This window comes from Mus musculus, chromosome 18, assembly GCF_000001635.26.
Source record: "Mus musculus strain C57BL/6J chromosome 18, GRCm38.p6 C57BL/6J".
Lineage (NCBI taxonomy): Eukaryota > Metazoa > Chordata > Mammalia > Rodentia > Muridae > Mus > Mus musculus.
Window position 1 is genome coordinate 25,516,507 of NC_000084.6, and position 26,685 is coordinate 25,543,191.

Sequence of the window (26,685 nt, forward strand, 5' to 3'; positions counted from 1 at the left end):
ACCTTCACTGCTCTGTGCACATGGCTGTCAGTCTATCTTTGGAGGTCATTTCCTTCTCTTCAGACTGGGTTTTGAGATGGGGTGACTTGCTATTCCAGCGAGACTGATCTAGATAGAAAACACCTTTTATGGTCAAGGAGAGCAGCTAAACTTCCGGGTCTGCATGCATTGTCTTGGGATGGAAAAGGAGAAGGTGAAGGAGTAGCTTGATAAAGGATTAGGGGTGAGGGTGACTAGAGATTGGAGCTATGGCGACATTCAAACCGGGAGGCAGAAGAGAGCAGACTGGCTGTGGGAAGGCCACTGTGGGGCCAGTGGCTGAATATACAATAAGAAAGGGGCTGTTCCACCAAAGCCCAAACCAAGCAGGTTGAAGAGGCTGATGGAGAAAGAGGAGATTGAGAGGACAAAGCTGAGGCTCTCTGGATCCACTCTGGGCAGAAAGTGTTCCTGTTTGTTCTCACTGTCTTCAGCTTTGTGAGCAAAGTGCTTGGACAGGCGAGGGTAGCTGCCACATGAACTTAAGGTCTGAGGTACTTCAAGTTTGGTCTACCAACTGCATCTGAAATGCTTTTTTTTATAGGTATATGTGACTATTTTTCAGATGCCTAAAGATCTAAAAGCACACAAATCCGTATGAAAGCAGCGCTGAATTCACGGTAGCTGTTTGTCATATTGTATACTCTTGAACAATGGCTACTCAAAGCGTAACATCTGTCAAGGGGGGGAGCTGAGGAATTTATGTTAATACTGGGTTCCTCACCTCGAAAAGTCTGGGGATGCTGATCAAGAAGGGTGGTGGAATCTCCTAAGGGGAGCAAGCACAGCAGCCGCCCAAGTCTCCGAAGGTTTCCGCTCACCTGAGAAACCACAGCCCCTTCTCTGCACTGGGGCAGGGCCACCCCAGACCTGGGGTTAGTAAACTTCCCTCCATGTACTGCTCACTGGCTCAGATTCTGTCCTTCTCTGAGTTTGATTTCAAGTTCATCCTGTGATATGGCCAAGATGATATCATTAGGAGAGTGAGGTATTGCATCCCACACACGGCTCCCAGCAAACACCTATTCAGCAACTCTGCTACTATGGCCTGACATGGGTCCTCTGCTGAGGTGGGGTGGGCTTGACCTGCCACAGGGTAACGGCTCTATAAACGTTGTTGTAACAAAGAGTGTAATACAGAGTAAACCACAGACAGAAGATCAGGAGTCTGAGACCGTTCCAGTTGGGAAAAGAAACAGAACCCACATACACAAGCTATCCTAACAGCCTGGCTAATTAGCTTCTAGGAAGCAGAAATGGTGTTACCTTGGACTCAGTGGCTAGGGGCTAGGGACTTGTTATCAGCTGTGATCAGCTCTGTATATGGGGCAGGAGACTTGGACTGCACGCAGCAGTGGACTGGCCTGATGATGTTCTGAGGCTACAACTACTCGGGTTTTCTTTGACTTACTGGTGGCTGTTCACACATGGTCCCCTCTCCCCACCATGCTCTTCTATCCTACTAGCCCAAGGACATCCCCTGTGGTCTCCAGAGTCTACAGACATCTGCTAGAAATCCCATTCTGCTCAACCTCACCAACAGTATACATAAACAGGCCCAGTTCTCATAGAACTGACCAATCCCTTCCTTGTCCTGCACAGTAGGGCCTAATGCTCTCTGCCATGGCTTAAATGTGTGTGTCGCCCCATAATTCATACAGAGAAGTCCTACCGTGAAAGGTAATGATTTTAGGAATCTTTCTCAGGTGACTAGGTCATGAGGGAAGAGCCCTTGACACTGGAATGGGTTCCTTTAGAATAGAAGCCTGAGTACAGAGGGTGAAGCTCAATTAGTAAAGCACAGGGTGTCAGTTTGATCTCCAGCATCTCACAAGCCAGAGGTTGCCACGTGCATGTAATCTCATGCACTTGGGAGCTGAGGGCTAGAGAACCGTAAGTCCACGGTTATTTATGGCTACGTAGGACTAATCATGAAGTGTGTTCAAGGCCAGTCTGGACTATGCAAGACCTTATCTCACTTTGAGAGAGCTTCTGTGTTTCTTTTCTGTGGAGTTAGCCTAGCAGACACCAAATCTGTTGGCATCCTTGTTGGCTTGTATCTCCCGGCCCCCAGCATTATGAGAGAGAAATTTCTGTGGTTGATGAACTACCCAGATTATGATATTTTGTTCGAGCAGCCGGAACAGATTGAGATTCTCCCATTGAACATCTTGTCATTTCCATGACAGATAGCATGTCAATACATATTTCTTTCTAGAAAAATTTAATATGTGCCTCCAAAGCCTTACTCTAAAGGGATGAAGATTTATGGTGACATATCAGGCTCCTTGTTGGGGAAAAGATGTAAAATAGCTCAGGATGGGGAGACCACCCCAGACCCTCAAAAATCCTCATTAAGGTTCCTACCCGTTGGATGTATGGAGGGGGCATTCCAAAAGTACCTCTGGCCTTACATCCTCTCTGATGCCGGAAGTGCCCCACCCAGACAACTACTTAGCACATTCCCTGGAATGGGTGGAAGTGGCTGAGGTTATTAGTGGTGCCTAATGATATTTGCATAGACTAATAGACTTAATGCAATCATGAATGCCACAATCCTAAGAAAATAATGAAGAAATCCATTATGAAGTCATAAAGCAGCTAAGTCAATACAGTAATAACCTGATCCTGTGTTAGCTATAATTTCATCTCCTGCTGCAAGGCAATTTTACAATACTCACTGTTTCTGGACACTTTTATAAATTTCACCTTTGTTTGAGATAATTAATTAACAAAATAAAAAAATGCTTCTGGCATTTTATACAGTAAATTAGTCATTAGTCTAAACTGGCAGGCTGTAATAAAATTTATTAAGATGGATGTGCTGGGATTTCTAACTTTTCTTCACTTGGCCTGGAACTTTCTTGTTGGCAAAGCTCTGGGGGCTGTCTGGTACCATAGTTTACATGCATACCAATTGGAACTCAGCAAGTGTGGATGGGATGAAGGACAAAGCAGAGATCCATCTATACTTGCTGAGAACCCCCCTAAATCTTCTGTTCCAGAGCCCTCCTTCAGGTTCTGAAATTGGCACAAGAATAATGATGTAGTGCTTAAGGCAGCAGCAGCGTCCTCTTCTTAGAAAGGGTCATCAGACTGCGTTCCCTCTCAGACCTTAGGAGAGCACCTTGCCCTGACTCTGCCTTGCTGCTGGTGTTAAGGAGCATTTTGGCCTCTTTCAGCATGTAGCTATATCATACCAATCTGTTTTCATTATCACATCTGGATTTCCCTTTTCCCTGTGTTGGTGCCATATTTCCTTCTAAGGACACCAGTCCCGTTAGAACCGCCCCTAGTTCCCTATGACTTCATCTTAACTGCATCTGCAAAGCTTCTCCTTCTGAGTAAGGCCATTTGAGTGGCTTGTGAGTGGACATGAGTTCCGGGGACACTATCTAATGCACTAGAGACCCCAAAGCCTGGGTGAACACTTTCCCGACTCTACCACAAACAAAGGAATCGTCTGGGTCATAGTGAGTTGTTCAATAACTTCACGAAGGCCTGCCTTGCAGAGGCTGACTACTAAAAGCCCACGGTGTTCCCAGAAGTTATAGGACTGTCTGGAGAAGTTCTGTGACCACCCCCCGACACACACACATACACAAAGAGCCAGCACCATCCATACTTCTGTATATTCTCCCTAGAGAAAGGGTCGTAGCTTCCATCAGCTCTTCCAAGGGACCAGGAGCCAGAAGTATGCTGTCTGGTTACCATGTGAAATGTGGGGGTCAAGAGGAAGGGGGAAATGATACACACTTACTGACAGATGCCTTCTGGATAGGCAGTTGTACAAAATGTCCACAAATCTTTCTACTCCATCCATCTCTGGGGTGCAGGTCATGGGCATTAAGAATGGAGTATGTGTAGAATTTACATTTCTGCTGGGCAGGAAGATGGTGGAGGGAAGGCCAGGAACTCTTATGTTTTGGCGTTAGGAATGAGAACTTCATGGGGAGATGTTTTTGGACCCCAAATATATCAGCATTTCCTCCCTGAGATAGTGTGGAGTCTCAGAAGTTTTCAGTTTCTGACTTCTCCACTTCACAAAGTCCTTGATAAATGTGCTCGACACAGGAGGAGGATAGAGACCTCCTTTACTGCCCTGTGCTCGTGAGGTAACTTTGCTACCCAGCTTCACTAGGTGACATTATAAAGGTTAGGCCCTATTCTTCCATGTATTCAAGGGGCACCGGCTTACCAAACACACACTCAGTTCCTCTGCTGTGAATCATTGTGGGTAAACCATGCTGTTTCCTAACTCCCCATCATGTGTCCCCAGTTGCTCTCCAGACACCAGCATGACAATTTTATTCCAGAATTTTGTCAAAGGTTTTCTTCAGGATTTCAGGTCTGCCAGCTTTGGACATCTGGCCTCTTCATTTATAAAAATTTGGACCTTAGTCCATCTCTGGACCTTGTGATAGCTTAAAGGTGACTACAGCATCCCTGAGTTCCCATGGCCCTATTTGATATCTCCTCTTAGGGCCATGCCTGAGAGTTTTCTCTGCCTTGGAGAAATGCTATGTATGATCTTTGCCTTGTCTTGATCTTAATTATTATTATTTTAAAAACAATGTTTCTCTCCACCCCGAGGACCAGTCTCTAAGCTGGTAAAGATGCAACTCATAAATCAACTCCTTTGTTTTTTTCCTAGACATCAATCATTGTTCAGCCTTCTAGCAGGTGTAATTGGCAGATAACAGGTAGGAACACCTGGCCATGGGATCTTGGGGACCCATAGCTGAAACCTAGTATGAGGGAGCAATCAGACTGTATAAAACAGCCCAAAGATCAGCCACTGCTCCCTCCTCCAGTGAGGACTGTTATATCCCCTTCTTCCGATAACATCCACCTCTCCTGGTGTTCTCCATTGGAGCCCTTACTTCCTGTCCTCCATCATCTAAGTTCAAAGATGGTGAAGATCATGTACCAGCACTCAGCCTAGGGCCTGGCAGGTGGCTATGCTGCCTGACATTTTGAAACAATCGGATAGATGAATAAAACGCTTCCTGGGAGGGAGCCCTGGAGATACAGCCTAACGGGTAGAGTCTTTGACTAGCATCTCTGAAGCCCTGGCTTTACAGTCAGCCCCGTACAAGCCAAGTACAGTGGCATGGAATTGTAAGCCTAGCATTTGGGAAGTAGTGACAAGAGAAAGATGAGAAGTTTGAGGCTACTTAGGGAGTTCAAGGCCAGTTTGGACAGAAGGGGGTGGAGAGAGAGGGAGAGAGAGAGAGAGAGAGAGAGAGAGAGAGAGAGAGAGAGAGAGAGAAGAGAGGGGCAAGCCTGCTTGTCTTCATTGAGCCCCACTGCAGTCCCTCAGAGCCTTCTCCTAATAAGGAGAACTTACCCACTTGTTTGATCTGATCCTGACTTAGAGTTCCCTTCCCTGTGGCCCAAAGGCCCAGTGCCTGCAGATGAGAAGCTTATGGGAGTCAAGGACCCAAGGAGCAAGACAAGAAACCAAGAACCTAACAGAGCCTAACCCTTTGAAACTCTCTCATTGTGTGCGGCTCACAAGGACAAGGAAGGGGGAACACAAGGGTTAATGGGAAGGGACACTGACCAGGGACCACGTGGCCTTCTGAGACAGTGATGGAAGGCAGCAGCTGAGGACTAGGCTGTCTCCAGGGGCACATGTCTCTGCTGCTGCTGCACTCCTCCGGTGTCATTTAATGTTTGCCGTTAAGTATTTACAGATACGTTCCCATGACAACCGAGGCTTCAAAGTTACACTCACAATTCTGTTTTCTCAAATGTGTTTCTCTGCCTGATAGCATAGAGGTTCCTGGAAGCTGGCCAGGTTGTGAATCATATTCTCAGCCCTGGGCTTCAGCTATCCACTCTGCCTCCCACTTTGGCGGCCAACAGCCTGACCCCACACACTCCTAAGGCCAATGTCCCTAGCTCATGGGCCTGTCAGGCAATTAGTTCTTGGGCCTGACACTCAGAACCCATCAGCCTTCACTATCCAGGTCCTCTCACTTTCTGGATTGATTACCAGCTTCCCTTCGATACTCAGAACTTCCTTAACCCCGCCAGGCAGATCTAAGCCTCTGGGCCACCATACTTGTGCAGAGTCTTTCCTCCATTCTCTGGCCTTGACTCCTGGGAGCCTGAAGTTGTTGATGCTCTCTGCGTGTATTTCATTGTCTCCCATGCCTCATCTCTCTCATGTCAGTGCATGTGAGTCCCTGTCCTGTGGGTTCAAACATTCATCCCCTACCTGACTTTGGACTACGCATTGTTCAAGGTGAGGAAACAGAATTGGAACGGAGAGTTCCTCAAGGCATAGAGCTTACCTCCCGGTGGGGGAGGGGTGGACAATGATTAAGAAAAGATGGAGGGAATGGCATATGAATAAAGTGAAAATGTGACCTGTTGGGCGGGCCTTGGTTGAGAAGGATGCAGGTGCTGAAACAAGTGAGTAGAACTGAGATCTAGGGAGGGGGGCAATGCCTACCAAAGCGAACAGTTAGGGCAAGGGATGGAATAAGGGTATTTGAGGGGCACCCAGAAGGCCAGGAGGCAGGGAGAGGCAACCAAGGCATCACAGAGGCAGCAGGAGCAGGGTACATAAAGACCAAACTCACATCTGAGTGCAAATGACAAGCCCTTGCTAGGACCACTGCAGTGAATGAAATGTAGCATCCAGGTGAATTGTTATCCAGGAGGAAGAAGATGCTCAGAGCCAACAGAGGGTGGAGGAGGGAAGATTGATAAGGAAGGCTGTGGGAGATGACATAAGACTGCAGTGTTCCCTTCTGTGACCCCAGCGGTAGGAATGGCCAGTCACTATATATGTCCCCAACATCCCCTTAGGACAATGCATGATATTGCCCAATCCTCCAGTGGATGCTATGCTGGGAGGGAGACACAGTACTAGTGAACTAACACCTTTCTGGGCACACTCACTGCCTCCAGTTCCCAGCTAGCATTCCCTAGCAGGACTGCCTCTGCCCTGAGCAGCTGTCCCCATGCCACATTCCCTCTATCTGCCCATGCTGCTAGGCTGCTTGGTGCAAAGTAAGATGTTGGCCAGATAGCTTCTCCCAACTCAGCACCACTCTCCCCTGGAGACTCACCTATTCTAAGCTGCTCTTCTCCTATCCCACAAGCCCCGAGAGTTGCTTGAAACCCCTTCTTCTTCAGACCCTACTAGAAGCTAGAAGGCACTGGCTGATACTTGCTCCTCCACTGGCTGCAGCACTATTATTGACTATGTAAGTCGCTATCTTCAAGTGAACTTGCACTTCAGGAAGCCAGGGTATCCCAGCCAAGTACAGTAGAGATTGAACCTATAGAAGGTACAACTCCACAGGAACTGAGGTCTCTGGCATGTTGCTAAGCAGACAGGGAACCGGACATGTTTCCAGGAACAAGAAGCCACACAATTAAGTTTGGCCGTGGCAGGGAAGGCATTCGAGACTCTCTGGGGCCTTCAGAAACGCACAGGGCTCTTCAGGAGCGCATATATGGGGTAGAAAATGTGCAGGAGCACTTTCTTTGTCTCTCCAAGTAAAGACAAGTCAGGCAGGGTGCTGGGCACTGGTGGATGGAGGGTGGGTGGAGCCTGTTGTCTGAGGAGACTGAACTGGTTGGGATTAAGGGCAGGCCTTGCTGTAATGTTAGCCAGTTTGCTCCTACCCTCCCTAGCCTCCTGTAAGACTTCCCTTGCAGTGAGAAGAGATTAATTATTGAAATCCGCCAAAGGGGGGGGCTCTTTCCTTCACTTCCCGCCCCTCAGTTCTCCCCCCAAAGCAAACAGTTGTTGAAATTGAAAAATGGTGTTCAGTGAAGGGTTTAAAGACATTTTGAATTTAAAACATATTTTAAAGGTCATTTTAAGCAGTAATTATGTTCTAATGGTGGGGCTCTTAGCAAAAGGCAAGAGTCCCTTAGTTACATTAGCCCAATGTGAAGCAGCAAGAACCAGTTTCCAGTCGTCCTCAAAACTTAGTAGAGGGGTATGGGGAGGAATTTTTGGAGAGATACGCTGAGTACAGCCTGTATTCCCTTCCACACCCCACACCATGGCCACCTTGGGTTCACAGGAACAATGAGCCACAGAGTTAAGCTTGGCCCTGGCAGAGAAGGATCTTTCAAGACCTCCCCAGAGCCTGCCACATCAGTAACATGGAGACTCACGGGGAGTGGAGCATGCAGGCTGGCCCTGTGTCTTTCCCTTCTTCTTCTAAACACTGTCTTTGGTGAGTGCTCCCAGGAGCAGGCTCTTCAATCATTGTGGGCCCACTGTATCTGAGGTAGTGGTGAAGGGGTGACCCTGAGCTAGTGCCCAGGCTCCAAGGTCTACATTACTTTGGGACAGGATAAGGACACTGGCTATTTGAAAGTCACCATTTTTGTTCTACCCTCCACCTGTGACAAACAGCTCCCTAATTCATCTCTCAGTCTGCATTCTCCTTCTTGGAGCATGCCCTGCTTCTGAAGGAAACCTCACCCATACAACACTTATAGAAAGGTTGATACTGAAAACACACTGTGAGCACCTAGTGTTCACCAGACTTGAGAGACTCTGGAAGAGCTAGCCATAGGTGAGCGCCCTGGGGGCCCCTTAACAAGGGAAGCAGCAGACAGCAGGAGCTTGCAGCTGGGTTTATAGTACCACAGGCATTGCATTTAGTTTGGAAGGGCTCCATGACTAAGATATGAGGCTCATTAAAGGAAGGACAAACTAAAGAAGGAATAACCAAATGCCTTGAATAGAGAAATAAGCAGTGGACTCGCCCTAGGCTTTGGCCATGTCCTGAAAGACAAGGCACACAGACAGTGGGTGAGGAGCTCAGAATGGGCCTGGAACAGGACTCTGTACAGAGCCCAGTCCTACCCATGCAGTTACCTGGGCTTTCTTTGAGCAAGAGTGGGGTCCGGGTATCCAAACTGATATCCATGGGTTGTAGGTCTGCAAGGGAGATCTGCAGACGACACGTGCATCACTTGAAAGAGGACTGGGAGCAGGTGGGGGCTAGTGGAACAAGGGAGCCAGCCTCTGGGTGCAGGGGTACGTGATGGGTGTGTAGGGATGTGGTCTGGGACTCAGCCCAGAAGGCGGCTGTGGTTGGTGTGAGACTGAAGCAAGGGAAAGGGTGAAATTTAAAAAGACCCAGGAGTGGCACAGTGCCGGGCCACAGCGTTATTAAACTAAAGCATCTTATAAATCTCGAGCCATTAATAACAGGCTGCCTCCACGTCGGGATAATTTATTCAAATTGCGGGTCCCAGGATGGAAGAGCAGATGTTTCAGAGCTGTTGGTGTCACTGAAAGAGTTCCAGGGGAGGAGGGGTATACTGTGTGCGGGTGGCACAGGCTCAGTCCTGCCTGCTCTGTTCCTCTAAGGAATATCTTCATCTTCCACCGAGCAGGACACCAAATCCCTACCCTGGGAAAGGCAGGACAAGGTCCTTAAGGGACAGCCAACTTAGTTCAACACACACTAAAGAACTGTCTGGAAGGGACAAGCAGTCAAGTTGCCACATCTAGAATGCCATGCTGCTCTAACTGGCCTAGATTGGCCTATGGTCCCTGCTATCTTGGCTCATTGAAATACCAGTTCTCAAAGAGCTTGATGGTCTTTCCTTCACGATCAGGTTATCTGCTGATCAGGTCATCTCTGATGACCTGGAAGTAAACCCAGGGAGTCTCATTTACATCCTCTGACCAACTGAGCAGTAATCCCTTGAAAAGATGGAAGGAAGCTAGGCTAGAGATGTCCTTCGACTCAGATCGGCCCTCTAGGTCAAACCTGGGCCCTGTAGTGGGGTGGTAGTAGGTGTGTCAGGACTTCAGGCTGGGGGGTCTGACCACAATTCCTGGACCAATGAGTATCTCTCTAGACTCAGGAGAGGTAAACTTCCTCAGATGAAAGCTCTCCTGCCAAACTTGCCTCTCTGGCCCAGCAACTCTCATTCCATGATGTTATTTCTGTCCCTAACTCCTTCCCTTTCTAAGTGTGTAAGGTGGGGTTGCAGGGGCAGGGAGAAGGGGATACAGCCCTGCCAGAGTCTAAGAATCCCAGTCTCCATGGAGTCCACGTGCCTTGCCTCCCAGGGACACGCCCATCTGTGCTTCTTGGACCTTTCCCATCAGGAAGATCTTGAGCAGCTCCCAGTGCCCTGGCTTGTGCCTCGCAGTAGATGAAGAGAGACTCTTCCTCCTGGTTCTGTTCTGTGGCCCCGAAGAACTGCCTACTGAGTGACCCTGCCCAGGCAGGGAATGCTGTGCCACCCCCTTGAAAGTCTAAGTCTTAAATACTTGGGTTCACAGAGGAGGCTCCCAGCTCCCTGTCCCTGCAGTGTCCTGTCCTCTGATGTCATGCCCTGGTGAGTGGTGGTTGGAATAAAGGAAGTGTCATACAGGGAGGCACACTCATCTCTTCCCTGAAATCGAGCTTGATCGCACGCCACCATCGTGTGTTGAGAGGGAAAGGAAGGGTATGCTCTCTCGAACCTGGCCCTGACATGTAATGATAGTCCTCAGGTAGGGTTCTAATATGGAACAATTCCTTAGGCAGACCCCACCCTTGATAGGATGACATCAGAACCCAGTGTACCATGAGAGGTCAGAGAGGTGCCTTTTGCCACTTCTGAGATCTGGTGACTCTATAGGGGCTGCTGGGAGAACTTGTCAGTTGTCTAAGAGGAAGCTGAAGAAGCCACCAGGACCTCCAGCAGGACAGGTGAGGGAGGTGGGGACGTGTGGTGACTGCCCCTCCCCCCACTGCTCCCTGTTGGCATGGCTGGGAGGGTCAATGGTAATTGTCAGTGCCGTGCCTCTGCTCCTGGCTCTTTGGACCTCCTCCACAGCTCAAGGTTCATTTCTAGTGAAGGAGAGAGTGCAGCCCACACTTGCAGGGCAATCAGCATGCTCTGTGATGAATGGAGCCTGTGTCACTCAGTGAAAATGAATATTTCTTTGCGATAATGGCCAGATGGTAGCAACTCTCCGATCCAAATTAAAACATGCATGATAAATGCCAGGAAAACAGAGGAAGACAAAACCCCAACCTGGAGTGAATTCTCTCTATAAATCTTCCCTCCGCACCCCTCCCCCCCCCACAGTGGCCCTGCTAATAGCCATTAAATTATTAAGATGTGCTTCAAGGAGAATGCCAATGTCAGTGGCTCCAGCCCCCTGCCCACCCTTCCTCAGCTTGTGGGGCCAGAATGGGTAGGAAGTCCAAACCGGAGTCGGCTTCTCCACCTGGCCCAACTGGAGAGGGTAGAACATTTTCAGCCATGGCCACAAGAGTGGCATCATGGAGCAGGTGTCAACAGATGCCCATGCTCAGCCATGCTCTGAGGAAGTCAAGGATATCTCTCCTTAAGCAGCGAACGGTCTCCATGGAGATGAGAAATTAACACCATGCCTGACTTTACAGTGCACGCAGAGGGCAGAAGAGGGTGTCTGAGCTGGAGACTAGGGAACAGCTAAAGAAAACAGACCGAGGAGGGCTGGACTGTGTAGCTGGGTGACCGGGAAGGGTCAGGAAGTGTGTCGCAGAGGTGGATGTGTGCTGGAGGTTGTGAGGCAGCAGATACTCAGGGCAGGGACGACTTGGCTTTGTTTATACTGTCTAGTGACAAAAGGCTTCTGAATCTCTCTCTGCCCTTACTCCTCTAGTTCTTGCCCATCATCACGGTCTGTATGCCATGGGCCTCTTGTTCTCCTTGGAGCCTGACCAGACCTCCCTGTAGGTGGCCATCTTCCCACATCCAGCTCCTATGGACCTCAGACTTTTCCTCAGAGCCCAGGTCATTTCTTCTTCCTCCAGAAGCCAGACCCCAACATTTTATTCTGGTGTTCCTGGGACTCTTTCCCTGGACTATTTGACTTCTTTATATTCCCTGGATATGCTCTAGGCCATGGGGTCTGTATCTCTTATCTCGGTCTAGAATCATCTCCACCGTGGAGAAGCCTGCAGAAGGCCACTCAGACTGCCCCCAGTTGGTGTAGGCCTCCCTCTTCCCGCCATGGCACACGCTGTCTCTATTGCTCATGTATGTCAACGGAGCTTATTCTTGTAGCTTGTGAGCTTCTCCAGGGCCTAGAGCCTAGCAGGAGCTGCTAAACACCTTCCTAGGGCTACACGTCCATCTTTGCAGTTCATAAACTCTGCAGGATAGGGGTTGACCTCGGATGGGAAAAGTCACTGCAAATTGGCCATTTATCCACAAGCTTCAAGCATCCCGAGACACCGTGGCCTGTTACCCAGGGATGGGCTGTGGTGTTCAGGGTGCTGAAATCCTAAGATATCCTTAGCATGGATCCTGTTGATGTCTGTAAAATCTGTATTCCAGATGGGCAAGGCTCTGGTGATTCAGGCTGCTTTTCCTCAATAGAGCTTCTGCTGGCTTTTACTGCCTGCTCCTCCTAACTGGTTTCTAGTTTTATGGCTTCAGATAGGCTCTTTCTGCCATTAGCTGGGTGAAACCTGAACAGGTGCGGCCTTAGACCCTCTCTGAGGTCCCTTGTATTTTTGCTCCCCAAAAGTAAGCAAGGAGTAAGAGAAGCCATTCTAGACAGTGGTCCAGCCTCGTCTCGGTGGCTAAGAGGATGGATGGGCTTGGATGTTGGAAGGACATGTTTTTGAGTCAGCAGTTGTGAGAAGTTTCAAAGCCCTATGGGAAGTCAGCAAGATTTGGAGATGATCAGAAGAGACAAAAAGGTTAATGACTGGCTGTATGTCTCAAGGAGGTCAACTCTCCCCTCCCAGTCCCATTTCTCACTCCATAAATGGAGGTACTGCTCAGCCAAGCACATAAGGATGCTACCAGGGAGGATCCTCTCACACTAGAAGCTCAGTGGCAGAACTGGAACACTAGTGTCCCTTTCCGTCTCTAGAGTGCCAGCAGCGGCTGCTACATGCATTGACAAAGCCTTGTTATCCCCAACATTAGGCCAGGAGGAGCAGTCTTTAAGATGAAATGACACCAGCCAAGGCCTTTTGGGACATGCCCACCACACTTGTGTACATAAAGGCTGACTTGGGGGTTCTCTTCACATCCTCTGGCCCAAGCCCAAGGTTCTGTTTTAGTGTCATATTTCCCTACTCTGAGCTACTACCCAGTCTTCTGGATTCAGGCCAGTGAGAGACCCTGTCTCAAAAAAAAAAAAAAAAAAAAAAAAAAGTAGGGCTGGCAAAACAGCTCATTGGATACAGGCACCTGCTGTCAATCGTGATGACCCAAGTTCAATTCCCAGAATCCATATGGTAGAAAGAGAAAACCAAACTCTTACTACCTTGCCTCAGAGTTTCACATATGTACCAACACACATACATAAACACCAAGTCCTGGCTCCTCTATTCCATGAAGTAGACACTCCTTTCCAACCAAACCCATTCTTCTACATCTGGAGTGCCTCCCGCATTACCTGCCATCCTGGTCTCTAATTTCACACCTTTGCTGCTGCAGCCCACGTGTGTCCTATTGTCTCATCGCCACCTCTTGGCAGCCTCTCTGTGCTGCTCCTCTCTGTAATTCACATATCCAGTCTGGTGGGAGTCCTGCGTGGTACGATTTCTATCCACACTTGATTCCCCGCACCTCGTCAGAGGGCCTCACGCTGTCACCAGCTCTATTTTCCCATACACCAGCCTCTAAACATAAAATGACGACGAGTACGGGACATCCCACAGTTTCCTACTACGCTCCATTTGCAAAGAGAAGTGTAGGGGGTTGTGCCCATCCTCTTTGCAATCCAAGGATGGAGCCCTCAGAGCAGCTGGCTTTGTGGGAAAGGCGGGGAATTTAAAGGCAGAACCAAGATGGGAAGCTGGGGCAGATCTCCGCCCAGATCTTTACTTGGGCTCCTCACACCATGTGGCTGAGCAATCCCAGAACACCACTAGTATCATGTTATCCCCTAACCCACAAGCCTGAACATGTGTACCCTTACCTAAACACCTCTGTTCAAAGCCCGCTGTGAAAATCAGGGTTTCTGTACCTTACATCAACCCTCAAAGCTGGACCCCTACATCCTGGCTCACAGAGTGCCTCTCACGCCCTTAGGTTTAGCTCATTTTCTCACGGAGCAAGCTCAGCTTCCTGCTCCCATCTCTGATTAACATAGCCTATTTCCTCTCCCTGTTCTGCCTCTGTTACCCTCTAACCAAGGCCATGTTCTTATCAGCCGGTCTCGGGGATTGCATCCGCAGCCTGAGAACACTGGGTACTGCACGGTCTCGGAAGTTTGTCCTCTATCCTATCTTCCCTAGAAGTGGGAGCACCCTCCTGTGCAAGGGACAGGATGCCCTGAGAGTGGCGATGGGATGCTTCACCAGAGGGGGCCTGGTCCCCTCTCTCTGTCATTCCCATTCCCAGGCGCACAGGCAGGAGGCACTTTTAAATATCATGCAGAAGGCCATTGGCTATGATTAATACCCCATTTCCCCTGAAACCGTTGTTTGCTAAATTAGCTGGGGCCACGGGGAATTTGTGGAGGAGCTTGAGTCTTAACTTTAATGCTTAAAACAAAACGAAAGAAAACAAAACAGAAAAACCTCCTTTAAAACCGGACCGCAGATCAAGCCACACACGCCCTTCCCCCAGCTGCAGACCTAGAGTCCATTTACATTCAGCAGGTTTGCAGTTAATTATATTTTTCACACCTACCGTGGGAGTTACAGATGTATTTATAATGTGTGTCTGCTCCACTGGAGTGCCTAGGGGCCTCCCTAGGGACCCTTCCCCATGGAGTCTCCTCCCCAAGCCACAAAGACCTGTCCTCACAGGTCTATCTGGTGTAGCTGTGTAAATTAGAGGAGGGACCCTAGGATTAAAATAATTCCTTTTCTAGAGGAGAAAGGAGATAAAGATTCTTTTACGTTAGAAAAATGGAGGGTTTTTTTTTTTTTTTTTTTTTTTTTGTGTGTGTGTTTGCTTTTTGTCTTGTTTTGTTTTGTTTTTGAGAATGAAAGTTCCAAGGTAGAGTGGGACTTTCCCCATGGTTTAGGGAGAATGAGAGATGAAGATGCTTAAGCAAAACTGAGAGAGCGTGTTCATAGACACACCATCGACCTTGATCACTAGGGAAGCCATGCCTTGGTTGGACAGCCTGGCTTAGTCATAAGTTTGCCCATCGCTCAGCCCTTCCAGGTCTTTCAGGTTCCTGCATAAGGTCCACAGCAGGGACTCCAGTGGAGCATGCCCTGGGCCTGTTATCCTACATTTGAGATGAACATTACTGTGGGTTTTTTCTTCTTCAGTATTAATCTAAAATGAACCTGAGACATGGGCTTTGAAGTTGGCTAAAGGGAAAACATGATACAAATGACGACATTACTATGGTAACAGGGGCCAAAACAGGCCTGAGATAGAAGACTACAGGCCTGTGGGGGTTTTATGCTCTGTGTGTGTGTGTGTGTGTGTGTGTGTGTGTGTAGTGGTGGTGTATGTATGTGTGCATATGGAGGCCCAGGTTAACCTAGGGTTTTCTTTCACTAATGCGGTCCACCTTTACTTGTTCTTTAAATTTTAATTTAGTTTTAGTTTAATTTAACTGCAATTGGCCTTCTTTAAGTTTTTTATTTCGTTTGCTTGGATGGGAGAAGGGCCGAGCACACATGTGTGGAGGTCAGAGACCACACTAGATGAACGGTTCCCTCTTACTACCATGCGGGTCATAAGGATTGAACTAAGGGAGCCGCCAGCTTGGCAGCAGGTACCTTTCTTCACGGAGCCATCTTGCCAACCACACCCTGTTTTTAAAAGAAAGCCTCTCAGTGGCCTGGAGCTCCTGGAGCCAGGGAGTCTTAGGGATCTGTTTCTGCCTGGCCATCCCTGGGATCACACCTTGCTCAGGTTTGTTTTGTTTTGTTTTGTTTTTAATGCGGGTTCTGCAGATTAAATTTAGGGTGTTGTGTTGGCGTGGCAAGCATTTTGCTGACCGAGCTACTGCTCATTCCATCCACATCCCGAGACACATGGAAAGGGCTAGGGGAGGGGCAGACTCACGGGGTGGGGTAGCATCACTTCTGGACCTCTTCAGGGTTACATAGTCTGGTGCCTAGCCAAAAGTGAAGTTAGCCACCCTTGGTTTGCCATAGCATCTCCTTCAAGAGACTGCTCAGGGGAGGGAAGATAGCGCTGTCATAGTCCCCATGAACTAGGGAGGCCCAGCTCTAAAACAAATTCTGGTAGAGGGCAAAGCACAGCCATACTCAAGCTCATATATGGTGCGTGTGCCATCCAGTCCAGCACCTGAGACCTGCTGTGGGGACTCTGGAGGCGTAGGCAATGCTGAAGGGTGAACATTTTGTGCCCCAAAGTGTTGACAGACAGCTTCTTTTGGTGGCTGCTGTGGGGGCCCCAGTCACCAACCTCATTCTGCTGGCTACCCTAAGCTTTGTTCATCCCTGGATCCCCTGGGCAGCTCCAAAGTAGAGGTCGGAGTGAACGGAATCAGGACAAAGCCTGTGATCTACACACCCAGGATGGCTTCCGGCTGGAAGCACAGCCCGCCAGCGTTCCTCTGCTCTGCAACCCCTCCCACCTGCCTGGCCTGAGGGCTTCCTCAGCAGAACCCAGAGGGGGTACTGTTCTGCCAGGAACTTTTGTCCAGCGCTCATTCATTGCTTCCGAAGATGGAAAAATGGGCACTTCTGTATGGTGCACTTCCACAAAGCAGGGTCAGCCTGCAAGTCCATTTCATTAGAACATACTGTAAACGGCCTTTGGAGTGTAAGAGGATTGTATTGTTGGAAGAGCCCAGCGGTGGGAAATGCAGCATCTCGGGGTCAATCGTTATGGCCACGGGTCTCCTCGAGCCACGGCAGGAGGAGCCAGCTGCCCTGCCTGGACGCAAACCCCTCAGCTAGTCCCCCAAAGCCCCTGGGAACCCTTAGGGACCACATGTGGTCTGTCTGTTTAGAAATAGAACGATGCTTGGAGGAGAAATGAGGAACGTAATAGGATTTCAAAAGCCACAGGACCCGATGGGGCTACAGATGGCGGAGGGGCTGGGAGGAGGGAGTGGGGCCTGGGTTTATGGTGGGGAACGTGGCCTCGGGGAGGGCCTGGGATCTGCATCACATGCATCGTGTCCAACCTCATTAGCTGGCCCAGCGGGACTCCACGCCACACTAGTGTGTCTGCCATGAAGAGAATGATGCTCTGAAGATGCCGTTACGGACCGGGGATGGCAAAAGGCAGCAAGAACACAGCTAACTGACTCGACCAGCACCAGACTAGGGTGGTGGCGAGGGCGCACCTAATGACCAAAGAGGGAACGAGGGTGGGGTTCACACCCCTCACCATCCTCCCCTCCATTCCTTACCTTGCAAAGTTCTAGCAGAGATAGAAGAGACAGGGCAGAGAGATAAGAGGCAGGGCAGAGAGATAAGAGGGAGGGGAGGGGAGGGGAGGGGAGGGGAGGGGAGGGGAGGGAGAGAGAACACCTAGGAGCAGATCTAACTGGATGCTTCTGCAAGGCTTGTTGGGTGGTGTGTGTGGAAAGATGAGATATAAAAGAAAATTCTTCATTTCTAGAAGCTTCCTGGGGGTGTGCCAGTAGCAGCTTACAGAATTACTTCTTTGTATTCCTTCCCAGGCAATGCTCAGGGCCCTTTCCCTCCTTAATCTGTCTGCTTCCAGGCCTGTAACAGGGGTGGAGGGTAGGGATGGTCAGGAAACTCCCTCCTCCTGCCTCTCTCACCTGACCCACTTCCCTGAACTCATGGGGCGCCCTGCTAGGCTCTCTTAGGCTGCCTCTCAACCTCCCTTCTGTGACCTGGGGAAAACACAACCCAGCTAGTAAGGAGAGACTTGGCCTGGCTTTTTAACGTGGGCTTTACCTGTTCCAGCCAAAGGCCAGGTGACGGTAGCTTAATCTGGCCCTGTCTTTAAGTGGCATGATTCTGCTATAGCTGTGGCTACTTTTTTGTCTATTTGCCTGTGAACTTTCTCCAGAGCTAAGCATGGAGGAGGGTGGGACACGCCCTGGAAGACTGTAACCTTCCTCACGTTCCTGCTGGAGGCCTTCCTTCCGAAGACCATACCCACCAGCAGTAGGCTGGGCCTCTGGAAACGCTGAACTGTGGAGAGCCAGGCCTGTCAGCCAAAGGCTCCGATGGACCCTCTGGTTCTCACGTGGCCAGAACTAACCTCACACCAGAGAAAAGGAAAAAAAAGCTCTGCTATGGTTCCTGTCAGCCCGAACCAAGCGATTCATCTATACCAGAGGCGAGCAGAGCTCTGTAGGCAAGAAGGCCACCCTTACACCCACAGTTCTACCCACACCTGTCCATGTCCATTCCCAGAACCCCAGTGTGACCATGAGATGCTAGAAGCACAAGAAGTGGAATGAGAAATGTGCCCTTGAAGTGCCTGAGTGTGGGCAGGGTAGGGGGAGAAGCCCTCCTCCTGCCAAAGTCCTTTGACTGACCGGGAAGGCAGTGGGTGGAGATCCCAGGGGTGTATGCGCATCCCAGGTCCCAGGTCTTTGGAATGCTGAGTGCCCTGGGAGCAGAGCTGCTGGGGTTGAGACAAAGATGCAGCCTGTGTACCAGGGCTCACCATCACCATCTGCTCTGGGGGTACGTCCTTTCCTGTCCCTCTTGGCTCCAACACCCATTCTCCAAAGCTCCTCTCCTCCCTCTTCTTTCCTTCTCTCACATTTTTCTTTTAAAAAAAATTGCGGCATGTGGCATGTGTGTGTGTCTGCGTGTGTGTACATGCTCACGTAAGTATATATGGAGGCTGATACTGGATTCCTTCCTCAGACACTCTCTGCCTTATTGTTTTAAGACAGGGTCTCTCGCTGACCCTGGAGTTCACCAGTTGGCTAGACTGGCTGGCCAGTAAGCCCTGAGATCCTCTTATGTCTGCACACCTTGCCTTCATGACCCAGTGACAGGATCCTAGACATATGCTCAGCTTTCTAGCTAGGTGCTGGGGGTCCCAACCCAGGACCTCATCACTCAAGCACATTACCCACTGAGTTACATCCTCTCCCCAACCCATCTCCTCTCACCTCTTCCTCCTTACCTACTTCATTTCCCCTCCACCATCCCACACTTCCCTTCTTTCCACACCTCTCTTCTTTATTCCTTTAATAATCTTCACCTTTCCCTCCCTTTCCCCATAAGAAATATTAAATGGATATTAAGTTGTTTTAAACCAACTTTCTTAAGAAAAAAACAGCTTGGTGATAGTGCTGACTCAGGACCATCTCCCTGTTTAATATTGAATATGCAATTAATAGATAGATGTTTAGGTTTGGCTCTCCTCTTCCCTCCCTTTCCACCGCAGCAAGAATAAAAGAGCTGATTAATCTGGCTTGGGGCAAGTGTCAGCACAGGAGATATATGGGAGAAAGGCGATGAGGTTAGCAGCTTGGAGTTGGAGAGCAATTGCCTCCCAGGCAAGGGATTGGGGAAGAGTATTAGAGCAGGCATTCTGCTGGGCTGGGGCTGAGGGGAGTACCCCAAGCCCACTTCCGTTCTGGAGAACAGGCTGGGGCCAGGCCTGCCCCATCCCTCTGAGATTCTCTAAGTGAGGTCTTGTTCATGCCACCCTGGTTCATCCCCAGCTCTGGGGGATCCCTTTCTTTCAAGTTTATTTCCATTTTCTCATGTTGCCTCCTTCAACTTATCTGGCTGTCCCTCTCTGGGATAACTGGTGGCGTTGGTTGTCTAAGCAGTATGCTGGCACCTGAGAGCTTCTTGAATATGGGAGAGTGAGCCCAGGTGACTTGCACCTGTTCTCGCTGGGTCTGCCTTCTAGAGACCATTTCTGGGAGAGACCCTTAAGCCCTGAGTGAGACTGAGCAAGGACATGATCCTGCCTTTATCAAGGAGGGAGCCAGAGTGGGGAGAAGGGAGCCTGTGGCCTTGCTCACTTAGGCCCTTGATGCCTGAATGCACTACATCTTAATTATCAGAGTCCTAGGATCCTCAGTGAGCATCAGGTAAGGTGTGTCCATGCCCTGAGATGAATCCTATCTAGGCGGTACTAGAAATAGGTCCGTGCCAGGGTGGGCACAGATCACCCTGGAGCTGAGGTGGGTAGGCACTGTATTTCCAGGAGAACTGTTGCCTGGTAACAGATGTCCCTGGCTGGCCACATGTTTTGTCTTCCCAGGGCTGAGCTTCTGGGTTATCTATTTATTTATCTGTCTGTCTATCTGCCTGCCTGCCTGCCTGCCTGTCCATCCCTCTCTCTCTCTTTTAAAGATTTATTTATTTTATGTATATGAATACATCTGTTGCTGAACAGATGGTTGTGAGCCTTCGTGTGGTTGTTGGGAATTGTATTTAGGTCCTCTGCTCACTCAGGTCAACCCTGCTTGCTCTGGTCGGCCCCGCTTGCTCCAGCCAACTCCGCTTGCTCAGGCCCAAAGGTTTATTTATTATTATACATAAGTACACTGTAGCTGCCCTTCAGATGCACCAGAAGAGGGCGCCAGATCTCATTACAGGTGGTTGTGAGCCACCATGTGGTTGCTAGGATTTGAACTCAGGACCTTCAGAAGAGCAATCAGTGTTCTTACCTACTGAGCCATCCCACCAGCCCCCATCCATCTCTTTCATGAGCGTGCATGAATGTGTGTGTGTAAGCCTGTTAGGGTCCTCAGCCTTGTACCAGTCTCTGGAGAGCTCTATGTTCTGGGATGAGCTTTTGTAGGTAAAGCCATGTCCTCTCCCTGTGCCCTTCCACATGCCTGTCTTCCTGCTTGCATCCAGGTCTTCAATCTTTATCTCCGTACTTGCCTTGTGTGGCCCTCAGCCCCACCACAACCCCTCTCAGGTGTTTTTCTTCATAGCCTTGGCCCCTCTTAAACGAGACTGCAGCCATTGGTTCTCTCCTAGCAGGGCAGTGGTCTATGATTCAAATCGCATCACAGGAGGGTTTGCCTAAGAGAGTGTAAAAGGATAACCCCTACATGGTACCTAGTTTCTTAGACAGGCACCACCCTTCCCTCTGTCCAGCAGACCCCTGTCTCCTAGCCACTCCATACTGTCTTTCCACATCAGTCATTCAGAGCAACAATGCTAGCCTTCAGTTCTGAGAGGGAGCAGCAAGAAGAGGAAGAAGTAGGGAGTCGCAGCAGTGGGACAAGGTGGGAAGGAAGGAGGAGGAAGGGAGGGGGTCAGAGACAAGTGGGCCCTCACGTGAAGGGGGCTGGCGCAGGCAGCTACTACCTCCTCGGCTCTCGCTGTCCGCAGGCTTCACCTGGATCGGCCGGTTCATCTGCAACAAAGCAGAGGGAACAGCATTCATTACAGGGAGCAGGGAGGGGGGGGGGGAATCAAAGAGCTAAAGTTCGCAAGTGCCACGCCCACATTGAGGACCCCCCCCCCCCCCCCGCACACCTAGAGGCATGCAAGGCATCCTCTCAAATTTCCATCCATCTTCCTCCACTACCTCATTCTCCACAGCCCAGTATTTCGTGCGCGGCGTGGGGTCGGGGAGGTGTGCCTTTCTGGGTTGAAGAAGCTCTTCCCTTTTTGAATAACTCTCAATACCTCGATACCAGATAACAGAATCAGAATCTGAAGTTGATGGCATGCCTATTCCTTCTCTCTTCACCCGGAAAGCCCTCCTCTACCCGAGGCACACCTGTGGGCCAGCGCTGGGGTCCCTCAGTACAACTGGCTTTGCCGAGCTGGACCCTGCCTGGGACTGACTTCAGACCTGTTCATCTCTAAGACTGGCCTGGGAGACAGAGATGGCAGAGGACATGGTTCCCGCTTCTATGTCTAGAACGGAGCTCTAGGCTGGAGTTCCCGATGGGAGTCAGAGAGGTCCTGCGAAGGTGGAGTAAACACCATCAGTTTTCCTGTTTGTGGGAAATAAGGGGCATTGGAGCACTGGAGTGCCTGCGCGAGCCTCTCCCTGGAATTGGTGTAATACTATATTTGGCCGCTAGAGGACTCTGAACTCCAAGCATCGTGGCTCAAACAGCAGGTTGAAACCCAGTTCCGAGGTACGAGGGTGGTCTCTCCAGCCTTGGGTTCCCGCCGTATTTCAGACAATAAAAATTATAGAACCACACAATGCGACATTCTTTATGTCTTCGACGCCCATGTTTCTCCTGTATGCCCCTCCCCGATCCCTTTTGCAGTTGCATTTCTTTCACAAGACGCAAGGAGAACGGCAAAAGCACCCCCATTTTAAAGGCAGAGAAGCCGAGGCCAAGAGACCATCACGTGCTTTTCCAGGCCACCTTGTGGCAAAGTCTGCAAAGGCTGTTTTTGCATTTGCTTCCACAGCACCTTGCTGTCAATTCCCCTCCCTTACAGGGCCTGGACCAGCAGTCACAAGCAGCCTCCTGCCTTCCAGTCTAGGATTTGAAGTGAGTTTTGGCTGCGTTAAGACAACTGGGCATTGGGAGGGAGGACTTTGTGACTCAGCAAGGTGAAGCTGAGGCCAGGGGAAGGGCAGAGCCACACAAGGAAGGACAGAGGCAGCACGCAGGATTTACAGTCAGGGCAGACAAGGAAGGAGAGGCAGGAGAGGCAGGAGGAGCCAAGGCCAGCAAGACTGGCCTCTGGGGGCCAGGCTGTCCTGCTTTGCCACCACCGGGTCGTGATTGACAGCCCTGGAAGGGGGTGAAAGAAAGGTGCTTTGTATGAAAGCTTCAGTCTCTCCAGCCACAGGAGGGCTGTCATATTACAACAAACTGCCAGCCCGTGGAAGCACGACAGGGTGCTGCTGGACCCCCTCAACAAAGCAGTCTTTTTCAAATTGAAGGAATGTTAGTGTCTAGAAGACCAGCCAGGAATGTCACTACAGGAGAGGGGCTTTGTATGTGTGTGTGTGTGGGGGGGGGGGTGGCGATTCACTACTGACTTGCTGCTTGGAGCTCAGCAGCTCACTGGGGATTGAACCTAAGGCTATGTGCATGCTAACCAGTACTCTAACACTGGGCTATAGCCCCAGCTATCACTTTTGAGTACCCACCTGGGATATTCCCCTCTACCATCTGGGGGCTTAGCAGGGTTGAGCCTAGGAACCCAATTATGCCTTGGTTTCTCTCACCCCATCTCTCCAGCCTTTGTGCGCTTCAAGCAGACAGTTCTCTGCAGTCAGGATGACCATCTACATTTTGCTGGGAGGAACCTGACTAGGATGCTAGGAGGAGAGGCAGGAGTGCCATGGACATAGAGACCAGACAGCATGGATTGTCTATTGGGGACCCCAGTTACTTGGGGGAGAAGGGACAAACAGTATGCGGAGAAGACACAATTTCTAAGTATCAAGGACAGTTTGGGACAGATTCTTCGGCCTGCCAAGTTGTGTGTAATCTTGTTAGTGTGGAAGTTTCCTGCTCCCCGCCTCCCTCACACGCCCAGCCCACATTTCCACGTATATCTCCCTCCTTATCATTTCTCAGACCTGCGGTGCTCTACCCCAACCTTGTGCCATTCATTGAGGCTGACCCCGTCCCTGGAGTGGACTGAGTCTTGCAGCCCTCGTCCATACAGAGAAGCTGTGGCCCTCGGTATAATTATATTTGGGAAAACAGTGAGCATCAAGGAGGTAACATCAGTCTAAGTAATGATGGCAAGTCCCACACGGCTGCTGTCCTTAGGAGACAGAGAGGAAACACAGGGACATAGGTGCACATGCAGACAGAGGCCACTGAGGCCACAGCAAGGTGACCGTCTTCAGGGAAGAAAGACTTTGCTCAAAATCAGTCCTGCTCATACCCTGGTCTAGAACTTCCAGCCTCCAGGGTAGTGAGCAATACATTTTGGTAGTTTAAACCACACAAGCATCTTGTACCCAGCAGCCCCAGAAGATGAACACTCCCGACCCATGAAAAACGAGTGAAGGAAGGCTCTTACAGGGAACCCACCCTTTTCCTCATAAAAGGCACCCTTGAGGGTGGGATCCAATTGCAAGAGGCTGGGGGGCTTAGATTGCTCAGGACTCCATAGCTGCTATGTGGATTATCTTGCTAGATTATGATAACGTTGCTGGGCTCGCCTCAAGTGCTGGGCAGGGTGGCCACAGGACACACAGGCCCAGACTTCCTTATTTTCATTGGAAGTCAAATGCCAGCCTAGGGTGTGGAGGTTTCCTCCCTACAGCAGGCTCTGCTCTGGAGGCTGAGTCTAGAAAGAAGGCTGTTCTCTGTTTCTTGCATTCCACAGGCCCAGCATTGCCAAACTCTGATGCTGCCTTAGGGAAGGGAGTGTGAGCAGAGCAAGCTGGCCTGGTGGAAGATACCAAGTCCGGCCACAGAGATGGGGAGAGAGGACAGAGCCAGGTGTGGCAGAGGGAGAGAAGCCAGAAGGACAGAAGAGAGGGAGGGGGAAGTAGGAGGGAGGGAGGGGGAGGATATGGTGGGGGAGGGTAGAGGGAGAGGAAGAGAGTCTGTGGAGGAATTAAGGATGAATGACAAGAAGTGACAAAGGCCACACTGTGGCAAATATTATTCTCCAGCCCAAGTCAGGGTCTCAGGACACCTTTGGTCCCTACCTTATTCCCACCTCATGGTTTTCTGTCATCCATACACACATCCCGACAGTGTGGGGTACCCTGAGAAAGCCACCACATGGGATTTTCCTGAAAACGTTCTTCATTCTGGATCCTGCCTCCAGGCTGGGAAGGGGTGTCAGCCCAGCCAGGGGTAGCCTTCCCTGGTTTAGGATCAGCTTTCTAAAGCCCAGAGGCCCCTGGGCCAGTCCTCTGGGAAGACTGCTTGGGATCTGGGGTCTCTTTCCCGGTAGAGCTCCCTCAGAGGGAGCAAACTGGTTTGGCTTGGCTGTGGTACTTCCCCCAGCTTTGCATAGATGGCTAGGACCAGAAAGGAGCTGGCCCTTTCCTGTCCCTTGTCACACTCAGGTCCAATCTTGTCAACTCCTGGTTCTGCTTTGGGGAAAGAAATATGTATGGACTGAGCTGATCTCACCAGAAAAGGATTTAGGGCCAGATTTGCTCCTTACAGAGACAGAGGGTGGGCAGACAAATGGCTCCTTCCCAGCCCTTTCCCTCTAGCTCTGTCTCCCTGCCCCCAGCCCCTCCCTCTGCCACTCTTTGCATCAACACATAGCCATGCATTAAACAAGACATTCCATTAATTTCTTCATCATCATAACGTACGCTGGGACATACCCTTTAAATATTCATTCAGCTATGAAAACTGGGCATTAAAATTTTAATAATGTCAAGCTCATTTGAACCAGGCTCCTTGGGGACGATTACGATACAATTAGAATAAATATGATGATTGAGCCGGTCCGAAGGCTTCACCTGTCCGGCATGGCTCTCTGTATAGGCAGAGCCCTGTGGCTGATGGGCAGACAGACTGACAGACAGGCCAGGTTCTTTCCTGACTCCCCCTCCTCCTCCTACACTCTTCCCTCTGCTGCACACCACCACGTCTGCTCCTCACAGGTCTCTGCTGCCTGACCCCTGGGAGCCAGGGTGCAGGGCACCACTCATCAGGAAGATGACTCTGATTAACATCCGGTGCCTCCTGTCTTCAGCTGGGCTGCTCACTGGATCCATGTGAGAGCAGGGTTTTACTTGTGCGAACTTGCTCTCCCCAACCTTTAAAAGGAGGGGTTCATCAGACAGGAATGGATACCATGTCTAGAGCAGGGCCAGCCTGGACATCCAGGGGTCTCTCAGGCGATCAACTGTCCTCTGTCACCAGAAAAAGAACTGCCACTTTCTACAGCAATGTCCTCCCTGAAGGCTGGTATGGGGATTTGCCTTACAGCTGTTGAAACCCAATTCTGGAGGTGACCTGGGACTGTCCTCTTGTATAATTATTCTATTTCCCGACGACAGGGAAATCTTTTGTCATTAGATCACGAGGCCTTTTTAGGAGCCAGTACCTCCAGATCCAACCTCTTGACTGAGCATCCATGTATCACACGTGCACACATGCATGTGCACATGCGTGATTAGTAGCATACCATATACCTGCTGCCTTTAAAGAATTCACTTTGTCTGGGGGTATCATGATGAAATAAGAAAGCAGAGAACACAGGAAAGTAGTACCCATTACAGGGCAGGCAAAATCAGCCTTTCCTGCTCCCGTGTCTGTGGGCAGAAATAGCCTTGCAGTGTTGGGCTAATAGAAAGAAGTGTAGTTGCCCTGGTTTCAAAGGGCTAGCCCTTTGTGTCCCCCCTGCCCACTGACAGTCCTTGAGCCCCAGGTACTTCCTGGGTTGAAGATGAAGAGCATCTTAATGGGACAAGTGATCTTAATGTGTGGTAAGCTACCCCTGGGACATGTTCATTACTGGCGTAAAAAGGCACAAACAGCTGGGATATGACCAGCCCAGCCACACGCCAGCCACCCTGGACTGCTGTAAGCTGCGCGTGCTCTATTCTGATCCCCATAATTTGCCCACTGCTGATTGTCACAGATGACAGCCATGACGTAGATCCTTTACGGTTGGAGAACAGAACTCCCCCGTAGATTCTCAGGGGATAAAGGTGTATGGCTAGCTACGCCGCCTGCCCTGGGCTTTACCACCACACACATAAGGAAGCTAACACATGAATGGGAAGAGCATTTGCTGAAATCTGCCAAGAGGTCAAGATCTCATCTGGCTTGGATTCCCAGGCTGCACATCCCAGGTTCAGGCAGAGTTGGAGGCAGTGCTGAGCCCTTGCTGGGGGCTTCTACTGCCCCAGGGAGGAAGGCTCTCAGGAGAGAGACAG

General features: G+C 50.2%; 1 protein-coding gene across 76 annotated transcripts in view; it reads right to left on the bottom strand.

Annotated features, from left to right (window-relative positions):
- Celf4 (CUGBP, Elav-like family member 4) overlaps positions 1–26,685 on the bottom strand; it is a 276,901-nt gene that overhangs the window by 38,887 nt on the left and 211,329 nt on the right. For 39 of the 76 annotated variants that reach the window (NR_155532.1, NR_155526.1, NR_155525.1 and 36 more), the window contains exon 3: positions 21,171–21,249. Coding sequence is in view for 64 of the 76 variants with exons in the window: in NM_001362324.1 (NP_001349253.1) it covers positions 21,171–21,249 (79 nt within the window). In the remaining 12 variants the exon portion in view is untranslated. The remainder of the gene's footprint in view (positions 1–21,170; positions 21,250–26,685) is intronic. The other 37 variants (NR_155529.1, NR_155531.1, NR_155523.1 and 34 more) reach the window with 2 other exon arrangements.